Consider the following 14,104-nt stretch of genomic DNA (forward strand, 5'->3'; position numbering starts at 1 on the left):
GAGTCCTTAATTTCGTAAATTGACACATTTCACAATCATCAGCGGATCCGGATTTTAAACGGGAAAGAAATTGAGCACACGATGGTAGCACTGAATAAGACGGGACGGGACGGGACGGCAGACAGTGTACAGACGTGCAGGTTCAATGTAAAAAAGGGTAGGATAAAACCATCTAGATTTCATCACGGACTGGGGCCTCTTCTTTTTGAGTGTCGGATGATGATTCTGTACCTTCTTCGGAAGAAGCACCTTGTTCCTTTGGCATCTCAATTTCTCCGCTCTTCACGATCTTGACCTCCTTGCTTGGGCGGTCCTGAGCACCCTTTGCGACGTTTTGGATTTTGTCGACGATGTCGTAGCCCTCGAGCACTTCACCAAAGACGACGTGCTTGCCATCCAACCAGCTATTATCATGATCAGTAAATGTACATGGCTGATAGATATGTAGTAATAATGTCGATGATAACATACCTGGTGATGGCGGTGGTGATGAAGAATTGAGATCCGTTAGTGTTCCTTCCAGCGTTGGCCATGCCTATTCGCAGGAATACGGTTAGACAGTGTCAACTACCCCACTAGCAGCAGATGATACATACTGAGAAGACCAGTCTTGGTGTGACGTAGCTTGAAGTTCTCGTCCTTGAACTTCTCGCCGTAGATGGACTTTCCACCGGTTCCTATTTTTTTTGTTAGTAAAGACGGACATAGCAACGCAGGTACGGGTCAAGATGGTACTAACCGTCCCCCTTGGTGAAGTCACCACCCTGGATCATGAAGTCCTTGATGACACGGTGGAAGGCAGAGCCCTCATAGCCGTATCCCTTCTCGCCAGTGGCCAAAGCACTATAGCGCTGGTCAGTCCTCGATCCCCAATACCAATTGAGCGGGTTCAATTGCCGGGGGACGTAGTGAATGCATACCGGAAGTTCTCAGTGGTCTATAACACAGACAGTTAGCAAGATATAACTCCCATTTCGTAGATACAGGGGTATCAACCCACCTCTGGAACCGTCTTTCCGTACAATCCCATAACAATCTTTCCAAGAGGCTTGCCATCATGTTCGATGTCGAAGAAGACCTATGTACCGTGACCCTGTTAGTACTCTATCAACCTCTTCAGCCTGCTATCGTGACAAGACACGACGTACCTTGTTGGTGATCTTTGGTCCTTTGGCCTCGACCGTCTGTCCCATGAAGAGCAGCAGGCCCAAGATGGCGCAGGCCGCAATGGCCAAGACACGCTTGATTCCGGCCATGGTGACGTATATGCAACAATGAAATAAGTAGAGGCACTTATCTCGCGGAGGATGGAGGAGTAAGTGGCTTGATGGGAGAAGGAATCAAGAAACAGGCCAGAAACCCGCCCGAGTTGGACACCTTTTACGTACGCTTTAAGGTTGTGCCTGGCCCGAAGAGGACTAGCGCGTGGGGTTATGAATAGAGTCACGTGACATACACTTAGACACGGAGAAGCAGAGATATTATAATAGAAAGAAATATTTAATTCATGTAGCATACAATCTAGTCTACGTAGCACGGAGTATACGGGACATACGGAGTAGTTGCTGATATCTGGCTGTCATCCTATGTGGTACTATCTACTTCCAAGACCGGGTTTGGTGACGGAGAAATATTTATCCGATATGGCCAAAATTATCCCATCGACAGTTAACAATTTGATATCAAGAGCAGCAGGAAAGAGTGCAGCATATACACCACATCAACCACCATGGTACGTCGAATGACACGCCTAGACATCCCAATTGAACACTACGAACTAACTCGCATGGCCAGGTCTTCATCTTAGGTTCCAGTTTCCCGGAGCGGCAGCTCGTCAGGGCAAGTTCACTCTCATCATACCCTCCTCAACGCCCTCTCTAACAAGCCATCCCATACAGAAAGCCCTCCGCTCCTTCTTCGGCATCGGCGAGCTACGATGCAACATGCTGATGGCCCGATTCCACATCCATCCCACCGCAACCATCGGCGAGCTAGCAACTAAGCAAGTCCTGGACCTGACGGGCGCATTGTCCAACATGAAGATCGAGAACGACCTGAAGCGAGAGATACTCAACAACATTAAGAGATTGAAGGATACTGGAACGTATAGAGGAAGGAGACATGCCCTCAACCTGCCAGTTAGAGGACAGAACACTAGGAGCCAGGTATGCACTCCGGTCTTGATATTTGGGGCTGTTACTGACATATGTAATAGATTAAATCCGCGATTGAATTCAATCGTATCGACAGGCAGTTATGATTGCGTACCGCAGATATTTTCTCTTTTGTGGTGTACTGTTATAGGGTATTGGGCGGCGTTTATCGACACATATCTGCCATGTAACAATAGAATTTACATTTCACACTCTTTAATCTAACACGGCTGATCAAACATTTAAGGCGGATAACGGCCTAATCGCATTCATTTCTTCTGTCTATTTATTTTGATATCACCTCCTTTTGAAGAATACCTTTTCCTCGATTTATCTGAACAGCCTTGTCCTCGCCAACACTCGCTATTCCAACTGTTTTATCCCAGCAGACATCAAACACTTTAACGCCATCACCACCTACTCGCTTGCCTTCTTCCTCAACACTCTTTCTTGAAATAGAGTATATGCTCTCTCCAACAACGCCGTCCTTCTCGGTCTTCGTGGACCGTATATCCCATATCCTACATGTGCCGTCGTGGCTGCCACTGATCAATCCGTACTGACTGTTCGGGTCTCGGGCAAGAGAGACGACAATGTTAGTATGGCCTCTCAATGTCATGGCCGAGACGGCCGTTGCTGAGTCTCGAGGATCAATCAGGGTAATATGTCGCGCGGCTGTACCGGCTGCAAGCAATGTGAGTTCTGGTAGGTGTTCAACGCATAGTAGAGAATAAGAGGTAGTTCGGGTATCAACGAGAGCGGAAGTGACCAGATCCCAAGTACGAAGCGAATGATCCCAAGAAGTCGAATAGCCAACAGTTGAGTCCTTGGCATCAAATATAGCAGCCGAAACGGGTGCGGTATGCGATTCTAGTATAGCCAAAGGTCCCCGCTGAGGGGTGCTAACGGAGGACTTGACTTTTCGTCTTTTGGCGCTTCTTGCAGCACTGGATGGCAAGAGATCTGCAGGAGCCTCAGGGCTTTCCGACTTTTTCGTAGACCAGAATCCGACCGTATTATCAGCGGAGGCAGACAATATCCTATTCGACGGGCCATGGACAGCAATAGAGTCCACGCTTCCCTTGTGCCCATAATATTCAATTTGCGGCGTGATCGAAGCAGAAAATCCGTCTTGACTCTCGCTGTATTTCCATAATCGCACAGTCCGATCCATTCCGCATGAGACAATCTGATTTGGCGAGATCATTCTAGCTCCTTTAACTGACGAACCGTGTCCGCCGTTACCAGCAGACGGAGAAACAGCAATTGTCTCCCCGGACATATTCCACATCCTCAGCAACCCATCATAACTACCAGACAGTATCCTCTCTTTTCCTGCTTGTATCTGGTTGCTGCTCCATCGCGCAGCTGGAGACGTTCCGGACAAAACATCAACGGCGCTCACCCAGTCGTCATGCATAAAAGACGCGACATGGAGTGGGGGTATGAGAGCTCGAACATATTCAACGTCGAGCACAGTTTCCGCTGAAACACCATTGGCCGTGAGATATTCGTCTATCGAAGTTCGGAGATATCGCCCATTGATTAAAAATTCAAAGGGTATTGGTTTCGGCGATTCGAGCAGGTTATTCACAAGTGTGGATAGCGCATATCGTCGTAGCTCTTAACATTGAGAAAATGGAATGTCAGTTATAAATCGCAATACTATATATAATTATTTCTTCAAGCAACGGAAAAGGGTGTGAACTATACCTGTAGGCACAAGGATAGGACCTGTTGACTCGGGCAATGCGAGATCTGCATGGCGCGAAGTGAGTCGCAGCCTGACCTGTCGTTGCACTTGTGAGGACCCCTCCTCGGCAGCAGATGTAGAGTCCATCAATGTATCCATGATTGCGATTTTGAAAGACCCAATTGAATAATGCGGGTTTATCAACCATCCGGAGCTTTATCTTTAGTATTTTTTTATCGCCAAAAACTTTTTACGGTGGGCAGAGAGAACAAAGAGTGCAAATGCTTGGCGGTTTCTATCAAGTTTACTGCGAACATGGATAGATTGGAGCAGATCAATTGTTATTTAAAAGTAGATATATAGGGGTCTAGATGTTGGAGAATCGTCATGGCTACTATGAGGAGCTCCGTATTTCTGAGATTGCCTTCCTCCTGTGCTCAGAGTCCGCGAACAAAGCCTTGATCAGATCTATGAGCTCATCGGGGGAGAACTCCAGCTTCAATTCACCCTCGGTCCACAGATACTTGATATCTGCCAGTGAACTTTCCAATATGTTCATCAAATATTGGAATTTCAACCAGTTCGGAACGTATATCGCGGTCATGGCAATAGGTTCATCCCCAGCTTCTGCGCCAGTTTTGGGTGTCTCGGGCAAGAACAAATCTTCGAGTTTCGAAATAAGGCCGCAAAATCCGGCGAGGCGCTGTGATTCTGGGTCGGAGATGTCACTTAGATCTTCGATGTCAAGAATGATCTTGTTGATACCCGTTGAAAGTAAAGACCCTGTTGACTGTAGTAGTACCGAAGGGGAAAGTATAGCCTTCCACTCGGTATGTACGCTCCTAACCCTGTCAACGGTGGCCTTGATGGCCCTCTCACATTCTCCGAGATAAGGCTGAGAATTGCAGCTTGAGAATCCCTGGCATCCATCAAGGAGATCCGTTAATATCGTTCTTTGAGAATGCATCTCCCTCCCGTATGACAGCCTCCCGAATCTTTCGATCGAGTCGATATCTGTCCCTAGCCTGGAGAAGTTGTGTACCTCAGAAAAGGTGCGTAGCTTCTCTGCTAGGTAGATACTGTCATTGTAAAGGTACATATGACTAGTGGCGGATTTTTGAGAGTAGAAGACAGGTGCGGTGGCTTTAAACATAGCGACGATGAGAGTGGGTATCCCTAGAAGAGCTGCACCTGACGGCGCAATCTGAGACGATGAGTATCTATGAATATGTTAGATAGGTTCATATGAACTAGCCTGTGAGCGGTGAGTGACTTACTCTGGCTGTTTGAGGCGCTCCGAGTCGGAGACTTGATCTCTTATCACCCCAACGATGGCATCTGGAACATTGGTTACTGTATAAAATTCCCTTAGAGTAACTTCTCTAGGAGCTGGTTGCGGCGGGTTGTTCTCTTTTTTCTCTGATGCTTTGTGGGCCGATTTCGATGGCTCATTCAGGGGCGTATCGTTAATTTCATCCTCGCCCCATCCCCAGGCGTCATCTACATCATCATCTCCCTTACCAGCCTCTTCGGGTTCTCCCTTGTCGTCGTCATCATCTAAGCCCCAAGCGCTTACATCTTCTTCCTCGTCATCTACCTTGTCGTCTTTGGTAGTGGGTTTAATTCCTTCGTCATTATCATTTTCCCAGTTGGCATTCCAGTCATCCTCTACGTCTGCGTCTGCATTTTTGTCCTGGAACATCTCATCTGACTGCAAAACTTGCTGTTTCTCTACCCTCTCCGCCTTTTTGAATTCTCCAGAATCGCGATAAACAATTAACCGCACTTGATCTAGAGCATGAGCCCGTCGTCGAGACAACCACAATCTAGGTATCTGTTTGGCCCAGGATTCTAGCTCCGTAGGTTCGTTGCAGCCCAAATTTTTAAATACCTTGGAGAATTGCGAAACGTCGTCTAATACATGCTCAAAAGTAGTCATATTCTCGACAGATACCGGTATCGCGGGCGACAGCCACTCGGATATGAGTAGCTGGATAACAGAAACGGAAAGAGTAGGGGAGAGCAATTCCCATGCCTTGGCCGGAAGATTGTTCTTGATGAACGTAAAAAGAGTGAAAATTGTGGCTAGAATGTCCGGTATCGAAGGCTTTGCGGTTTGGCTGTTTAGTCGGATGTGGTCCCCATCAAGAGAGAGTAGCCTATATTCCGCATTCTTTGGAGGAGATAGTACGGGCTGCAAAATGTATTTTAGCAACTTATCTCGGAAAGAATCAAGTGTGTTCTCCAGAATCCCTAGGTTGGAAAGCCACGTTAAATGGCGATCCAGCGCCGATGGGTCTATATCATGTTAGAAATGAGTGAAAATATAGTCGTAGGGAAGGGCGTCCATACCCTCAGACTTCACGATAAACCTCCCTGCTTCCTCCTCTACGCAGACGATGCTATGCCATGTATTCTGTAGCGCAGTGCATAGTGAAGCACGAACAGTGGAGGCTTTTTCTGCCAACAAAATGATGATATTAGAGTCCTGGGGTAGCGGCAACTGTTTCAATTCACCGTCAACCTCCTCAAGCTTCTGAATGGCCGTTTCCAAATCGTCATTATTACTAGCGACCTGGGCACTGGCTATATTTTCATCGATAACGCGCGCTTTGTTAAGAGCATCCCTTAATGACCGTGTAAATGCAGTCTCGCGCTGTAACAGGCTGACCTTGGCCGCTGTGTCGTCGACCTTGATCTTGAGTGCCTGGGATTTTTCATAGTTTTGGACGATCTCTCTCGCTGTCAATTTCGACCTCTCTATATCTTCGTGAAGTTGTTTCGCCTGCGATATCCATTCGTCAACATCAGAGGCCTTATCCTGGCTCAGCGCGCTGATCTCTCTCTGCGTAAGTCCAATATCATCAGCAATTTGCTACTACCTTAAATCCAGGCCCATATTATCTCGTACCTCGACCTTTTGCCTAGCCTCTGATATCTGTTCAAGTCCGGCGGGGAGAGCTGCAACCGGGTAGTCCGCCTTGATAATAGCTTCTGACTCGGGGAATGAACCGTCCGTTACGAATTTGAGTAATGCCCGATGCACTTTGTCCGCAGAAACGGTGGCCGGCATGGTGATATGGGCTTCTTGAAGCTTGGAGTGACAGCTGGTCTTTCGGATGTTAGTATTAACATGTTAATATAATAATTTAACACCCGCAAAGCTTACCAAAAGAAGACAAATTATATTTAGCAGTTATCTCACGTCTAGCTTCCCATTCCGCGCAGCTAGGTTCATTATAGAACAATAGTTGTTATAAGTATGGTGGTGTGTTTGGTGTCAAGCATGCGGCGGCCTTTTTTAACGTATCTCACCACTCGATGACCGCCACCACTCGATGACCACCCCAACAAAAATCTTCATCTCGACAACCACCTATCTTTAACCACCCACAACATGCCTAATAAAGAAGCAATTGCTTGTGCGATTAAAGATTTAAAATCACAGGATGTCCCTAATTATATACAAATAGCTAGAAAGTAGAAAATCGATTAGAGGACTCTTGCGCGTCGATATTTAGGTAAAATAGTATCTAATAAGGAAGCTACCTTAACTCATTATAAAAAGTTAATAGATACTTAAAAGGAAGTCCTTTTATAGTATATTAAATATTTATTAAATAGAGGCCTATCTTCTATACCTTAAATTATTATAAATCTTATTCTAGAGCTTACTAAATAGCTAATTAGTATTAATTAGGTATTTCGATTTTATAAGAGATATTAGGCCTAGATAATATTAAGATATCTTTAAACGATTAATTAATATAGACATATTATAGATAACTCTACCTATTTTAAACATTTCTATGATCTTATAAGTATTTAAATATTTATTATTTATTAGATATCTTATTACTAATACCCTCTTCTTTAGCTAGGGAAGGTAGTTAATAAATATAATATTACTCTTAGTAATATCTATAACTTTGATAAGAAAGGCTTCTTAATTAGGCTTAGATATATAGTAAAACGCGTAGTTGTCACAAGCTGACGGCGCTCCTTGATTACCTAAAAGTGATCAGAGGTTCACACCTGCTGTAAGACAGAAGGTACGAAGGTCTTAGGGAAAGCTTAGGTTAGAAGTGAGTTGTTGTAGGAGACGGCTTAGTACCAGAGTAAGATAGAATACTATAGTAAGACTATCCCTTAGTTCTAAGTGTGGCTTTAGTCAGTGCCTGGGTTAGATAAAGGCTAAAGGTCCTTATGAGTAGTGAAGACAAAGTTGATCTGCATTAATAGGCAAAGGGGTATTCAGTGAATATAGTATAAGACAACTGGAATGGTGCTTTGTATTGAGTAGTATAGTAAAATTGTAGCTGGTTTGATCGCGAGTATAAGACTCTTGATCCTGAGGTAATGAGTATCTTTATATATAAGTCCTTGTATATTCTATTCTCCCAAGTTGCTTAGTCGCACTGTTGACTCCGTCGACCTAGCAACTTATACTAGCTCTCCCTGCTCCCTTAGTCGCTCTAGTGAGTCGGGCGACTGGGCGAGTGGGATATGGTTGTTCTGTTCCGTCTTGTCCATCTAATGAGTGTATACTCTGGGGCTGCGCCGCAGGTAGTCTGTAACATTATCCCCTTCTTTCTTATCAAGTCGTCTCGACGAGTGCATAAATATCTATGAGTGTCCTCCCTTCGTGTTTTTAGTGTCTTCCTTCCTTTTCAGCGTCTCTTATTATATATTAATCATATCGTCTAAATCTAGTGATTCTTCTCTTAATAGGCATCGTCTTGCCAAACGTATTGAACGCTCTGGTGTTGTCATGGCCTCTTGTTGTTCTCATTGTGCTTGTCTTCAAAAGGAGTGTGTCGTTTCTCCCGAGTCGAAGAAGTGCAGCAAGTGTACTTGTTCTGGCAAATGGTATAACGCTGGTGACTTAATATCAGATCTGGATTGGAACAAGCTTATTCAAGCTACTGATCGCTTGGAGTGTAAAGAAGAGGAGACTTGTGCTTGGGTGTCGGAACTGTTTGGTTATCTTTCCTGCATTGAAAAATAACGGAAATTGCTTCACTCTTGTGCTGGCGAGTTCCTTTGCTCCGATATGAAGACTATGGAGGATCTGGAAGCCTTAGACGCTGAGAGGGAGCAGGCCTTGGCTACTCAGGCTTCTCTATCTAATAACCAGGCTTTCCTTTAGCAAGAGGCTCAGGATCTCTTCGCCCTGACTTTTGGTGCCTCTTCCTCTAGTGATTATTCTATTGATCAACTTCTTGAGGGCCTTCCTTCTCCTGGTTCTTTACCCGTCGGTAGAAATTCTTCACCAGGCGCTGTGAATGCTTCAGGTGCCTAGCGGGTTTGTAAGTGTTTTCTAAGAAGTTATATCCCTTTTATTTAACTAAGTAGTGAGTTCGTCTACTAATCACTTTCTTGTCTAGGATCTTCTCGACTTCGTATTCTTTTTCTTGATTTTCTGGTTATATTTCTGGTTTGTATGGTTTGGCGTTTTGGGGTGCTTTTTCAAGTAATGAGACGTGAAACGTTGGGTATATTTGCATGTGGTCTGGAAGTTGGAGTTTGTAATTGAGTTGTCCAATCTTTTCCAAAATCTTGAATGGTCCTAGTTTCTTATGGTCCAGTTTGTCGCTTGGTCTCAATGTCTTGATGTTTTATCAAAGTAGGAATACTTTTTCCCCCTTCTTAAAGTCTGGCGCTTCTATGTGCCGTTAGTCGTAGTAGTATTTCATTCTGTAGTTCAAGAATTTGAGATTTAACTATAGGTGTCTATAGAGTTCGCGCATTTGTTCTGCTGAAACCTCTGCTTCTAAGGCGTGTGTTTTGCCTTCTCTTAGTGTTTTTATTGTTTCTGTTTCTCTTCTATAATTTGTAAAGAAAGGTGTCATGCCTGTTAAGGTGTTCTTCGCTCCATTATAGGCGAGCTATGCTATTGGTAGTAGTGAAACCTAGTTATCCTATTTATAGTTGATGTAGTATCTCAGGTACTGTTCTACTATTTGGTTCATTCTTTTACTTTGTCTGTCTGTCTATAGGTAATATGCTGTTGAGGCTTTCTGTTTAATCCCTATTCTTTCAGTGAGTATTATCCAGAATTTATATATGAATCTTATATCTCTGTCTAATATAATTTTGTCTGGTAACCCTTTGTCTGCGAAGACATATTGTAATAGGATGTATGCTGTCTCTAGTGATATGGTCTTTTTAATAAATGGTATGAAATAAGTATACTTCGTTAGTCTGTTTATGACTATAAGTATTGAATCATATTAAATGCCCGTTTGTGGCTCTGTTGACTTTGGTAGCTTGACTATAAAGTCTATCGCTATTGATTTCCATGCTGTTTCCTTGTATGGTATAGGTTGTAGGAGTCCATATGGCGCGTGTCATTCTGATTTGTTTTATTAGTAAACTTTATACTCCTAGATGTATCATCTGATCTCTCTCTACATTCCTGGCCAATAGTAGTTTTGCGTAATTTGGTCCATGGTTTTTTTAATTCCGAAATGTCCTGCAACTTTTGCGTTGTGGTTGTCTCTTAGTATTTGTGGTCGTACTTCTCTAGGTATATATATCAATCCTTGATATAGAAGTATTCCGTTTTCCTTTTTGTATTTTTTGTTATTGTCCTTGATTTGTTCGAATAAGGGATCTTTTATTATTGCTTTTTATATTTCGTTTGTTAGAGTGTCTTCCTCGATCGTGACTATTTGAGTAGCCCTCAATGCTTGCTGATCTAAGATCATACCCTTGGTATCTGGATCTAGATGTAATATTACTCTGGATTCTCTTTTCTTTATTATTAAATCTGGTCTCCTACTTAATGCGTCCGCGAAGGTGTTCTCTGTTCCTTTGCAATATTATATCTTGAAGTTGTAGTAGGCTAGTACCTCAGTGTACCATCTTGACTGTTAATAAGTGAGTTCCTTGATCGTTGTAAAGTATGTCAGATTCTGGTGGTTGCTAATAACTGTGGTCAGATGCCTTGCTCCTTGAAGCTCTTGTTTCCATCTCTTAAATGCTGCAACAATCGCTAATAACTCTTTGTCATAGATATCATAATTCTGTTCTGCAGGGGTTATGGTTCTTGCATAGCATGCAACCAATCTTAGTTTTCCTGTGTTGTCTTTTTGTTGTAATTGTGCTCTGATTGCACAGTCTGATGTGTCTATATTGAGATAACTCTCTTTATTTAGGTTAAAGTGTATTTGTATGTCTCCTTAACTAAACTTTTCTTTAAGTTCTTTGAATGCTTGTTCTTCGTTGGTTCCCTAAATAAACTCTTTTGCCTTCCTGAATAGGTCTGTCAGGGGTTTTGCTGTTGCTAAGAATTTATATATGTATTGTCAATAATAATTTGCTAGTCCGTGGAATTGTTGTACTTCTTTGACTATTGTTGGCGTAGGCCAATTGATAATGGCTCTGATCTTGTTTGGGTCCATCTGGATTCCTTCCGTTAATATAATATGTCCTAGGAACTTGACTGATTGTTTGTAGAATTTGCACTTTAATGCTTTGAGGTAAAGCTCATACTCTTTAAGTTTCCTAAGTACTTGTCTGACTTTCTCCGTGTGATCTTCTTGGGTTCCTTTGGTAAATATCAGGATGTCGTCTAGGTATACTACCACAAATATGTCCAAATATTTGCATAGCACGTTGTTGATAAGCGCCTGGAATGTTGCTGGTGTGTTGGTTAATCTAAAAGGCATAACTAAGAATTTGTATAATCCGAATCGTGTCCTGAATGCTGTTTTCTATTCTTCGCCTTCTTTCATTCATATTTGGTAGTAGGCTTCTCATATGTCCAATGCCATAAAGTATGTTATTCCTCTAAATCTGTCTTGTATCTCATCAATGAGTAGTAATAGGTATCAGTTCTTAATTGTTATATCGTTAAGTTGTCAGTAATCCACACATAATCATAGACTTCTATCCTTCTTTAGTACAAAGATGATTAGGTATTCTGCTAGTGATTACGATTGTTGTATATATCCTTTTACTAAGTTGTCGTTAATATATCTTCGTAATGCTTCGAGTTCTGTCTCAGTCAACCTATATATGGGTTTATATGTAGGCATCTTCCCTTCCACTAGGGGTATCTTATAATCCCATGCCTGATGTTCTAGTAAGCTTTCTGATGGTTCTCGTTCTCTAAATACTTTGATTAGATTATGATACTCCTTTGGTATCTGTTGTCGTAGTTTCTCTATTTCAGTAGCTTCCTCTGTTTAGTGAACCGTTTCCTGCTTCTTTATTGATTAATTGTTTGCAGTTCCTGTCGTTCCCGTTTCAACCTGGGGCGTCTTGCCCAGTATCTGACCTTGATCCCTTTTTTCAGTGCGGGTGGCCGCAAGGGTATCAGTCTTCTGGTCAGAGTGGCGGTTTCTACCATCTAGTCATAATGTGCCGTCTCTCCAGTTAATAGTTGGGTTGTATTTTGCTAACCAAGGGTGTCCCAAGACCATATCGTAACTCTCTAGGCTTGTCACGTTGAAACATTTTGTTCCTTTGTACTGTCCTTTGATGTGTACCTTCATACCTCTGGTTTCCTTGTCGATTCTTTGGTTCCAATCTTCGTTAAGTCCTCCCAGTTTGTATAGTTCCTTTTTTGTTTGGGTATGAATCCCTGACTGCTTCACAAATTCCAGATCTATAAAGTTCCTAGTAGCTTCTGAATTGATCAGTGCTCGCGCGTTTAGCCCTACTAATTAAACTACTATCACCAAGTGATTCTTTCCTCTTGTCGCAGCTAGACTTCTGCCTGTTTTAAGTCCTGTAGACTGTCGAAATTGTCCGTTTCCTATCATCTTGGTTTGTTGATCATGAGTTCTATTATATGGTCCTTCAGCACTAGTTAAAGCCTGAACTTCCTTATTCAGTTCTTCCTAACTGAGTTTGTCTATTGAGTCCTCGTTCGGGTACTCCGTTGTCTATATTGCTTGGTCCTTTTAACTCTCTTGGAGCTATAGTTGTTTTCATAAGTGTCGTGTTGTCTTCAACCAATATCTGATTGCCGCTTTTCCTTCAAACTGTGTGGTATGTCCTTCATACTGCATAGTGATTTGTTTACCTGTTTTCTAGTATAAGACTTCCAGTCGTTCGTGTGGTGTTATGTTTTCTTAGTCCATTATATTGACACTTTTTCCATCTATCCATCCTAAGTATTTGTTGATATGTACCAGACACTCCTTGTCTATACAATACCTCTAGTGGATATCCTTGCTGTCTCTACACGATGGACATTTCATATAGTTTTTGTAGTGAAATCTTCGTCCTGATTTCCATATTTCTTTGAAGATGTAGTATTTGTAGTGGCAGTCCCACCCATATTCATCGTGGCATGGGTGCCTGAGGTCTCTGACTTCTGTCTGTTTTTCCTCGTTGTGTCTGAAGCATAGTCCTTTCTCTTTGCACACTGTCTAGTGTTCGTCAGGTATCTGGTTATCGCATTTCTCTCTTTGTTCTTGTAGTTATTCATAACTATCTTTGAACGTTATCCGTGGTGCTTTGTTTTCCCAGTTATTCGTTTCCTGCGTATCCTCATATTCTGATTCAGTTTCTCCTTCCGAGTCTGTTTGTCCTGGTGTCACAATTCCTTGGTTGGGCCCTGTTGTTAAGTCGTGTTCGACATCTGTTGGTAGTTCCAATCTTTCCGTGACGGTTTGTCTGTGTTTCTCTAGTGTTTATAATTCTTGTCATAATAGATCGTTGTGCTATTCTATTGTGATTCCATCAGTTCGGCATCTTAGGAGTCTTTGGTATTCTTCCTCCGTGAGTCTGTTAGAACTTGATCCATACCCTACGACTGCGTTCTGTCGTATCAGAGTAGGTCTCTTACTGGTTGCCCTAAGGTATTATCTGACGTTCTGTGAGTCTTGGTAGCCTCCTCTACCTTGCTCCTTCTCATTGCTACTAGTCTTAGACGTAGTGGTAGCGTTGAGGTGTTTCTTGGTATCCCCTTGTTTCTTCCTATAGTCTTTTGCGATATGTCCGGGTTTCTCGCAGTAGAAACACAACTTCTTGTTCCTGCATCTTTTGCTTTTCTCAGTGTTGTAAGGTCGTTTTTCGGTAGCATCCAATTCCATGGGTGTGGTGCCGTAATCATTGCGTTTGTTCAATCCTTTGTAACTGTTTCCTTTCCAAAAAGTGTTCTTTCCTTGTCGTATGTTTCATAGGTTATAGAGTTGATTGTCGATGCGTACTGCCATTTCAACCATTCGTTTGAAACTGTTATATGGTCCCATCTTGATGGTTTCATATTGGGTTTCTGGTTTTAGTCCTTGTTCAAATATAG

General features: G+C 42.8%; 4 protein-coding genes across 4 annotated transcripts; 1 reads left to right on the plus strand and 3 right to left on the minus strand.

The window, feature by feature from the left end:
* Positions 1-172: 172 nt before the first annotated feature.
* Positions 173-1,256, minus strand: GIQ15_04396 (peptidyl-prolyl cis-trans isomerase B; the record flags this gene model as incomplete). Its single annotated transcript, XM_033551813.1, has 7 exons — positions 173-404; positions 472-535; positions 597-677; positions 740-843; positions 921-937; positions 1,001-1,078; positions 1,149-1,256. 7 exons carry the CDS (start codon positions 1,254-1,256, stop codon positions 173-175), a joined length of 684 nt encoding a protein of 227 aa, XP_033405543.1.
* A 473-nt stretch (positions 1,257-1,729) lies between these two features.
* GIQ15_04397 (putative mitochondrial 37S ribosomal protein SWS2) lies at positions 1,730-2,260 on the plus strand (the record flags this gene model as incomplete). Its single annotated transcript, XM_033551814.1, has 3 exons — positions 1,730-1,732; positions 1,815-2,165; positions 2,216-2,260. 3 exons carry the CDS (start codon positions 1,730-1,732, stop codon positions 2,258-2,260), a joined length of 399 nt encoding a protein of 132 aa, XP_033405544.1.
* A 179-nt stretch (positions 2,261-2,439) lies between these two features.
* On the minus strand, positions 2,440-4,005 carry GIQ15_04398 (ribosome biogenesis protein YTM1; the record flags this gene model as incomplete). The annotated part of the gene is made up of 2 exons (XM_033551815.1): positions 2,440-3,776; positions 3,867-4,005. The coding sequence occupies 2 exons, from the start codon at positions 4,003-4,005 to the stop codon at positions 2,440-2,442; spliced, it is 1,476 nt and encodes a 491-aa protein (XP_033405545.1).
* A 235-nt stretch (positions 4,006-4,240) lies between these two features.
* On the minus strand, positions 4,241-6,919 carry GIQ15_04399 (uncharacterized protein; the record flags this gene model as incomplete). The annotated part of the gene is made up of 4 exons (XM_033551816.1): positions 4,241-5,066; positions 5,124-6,144; positions 6,199-6,691; positions 6,758-6,919. The coding sequence occupies 4 exons, from the start codon at positions 6,917-6,919 to the stop codon at positions 4,241-4,243; spliced, it is 2,502 nt and encodes an 833-aa protein (XP_033405546.1).
* Between the last annotated feature and the right edge of the window lie 7,185 nt (positions 6,920-14,104).

Source organism: Arthroderma uncinatum (assembly GCF_011692745.1).
Source record: "Arthroderma uncinatum strain CBS 119779 chromosome Unknown scaffold3, whole genome shotgun sequence".
NCBI lineage: Eukaryota > Fungi > Ascomycota > Eurotiomycetes > Onygenales > Arthrodermataceae > Arthroderma > Arthroderma uncinatum.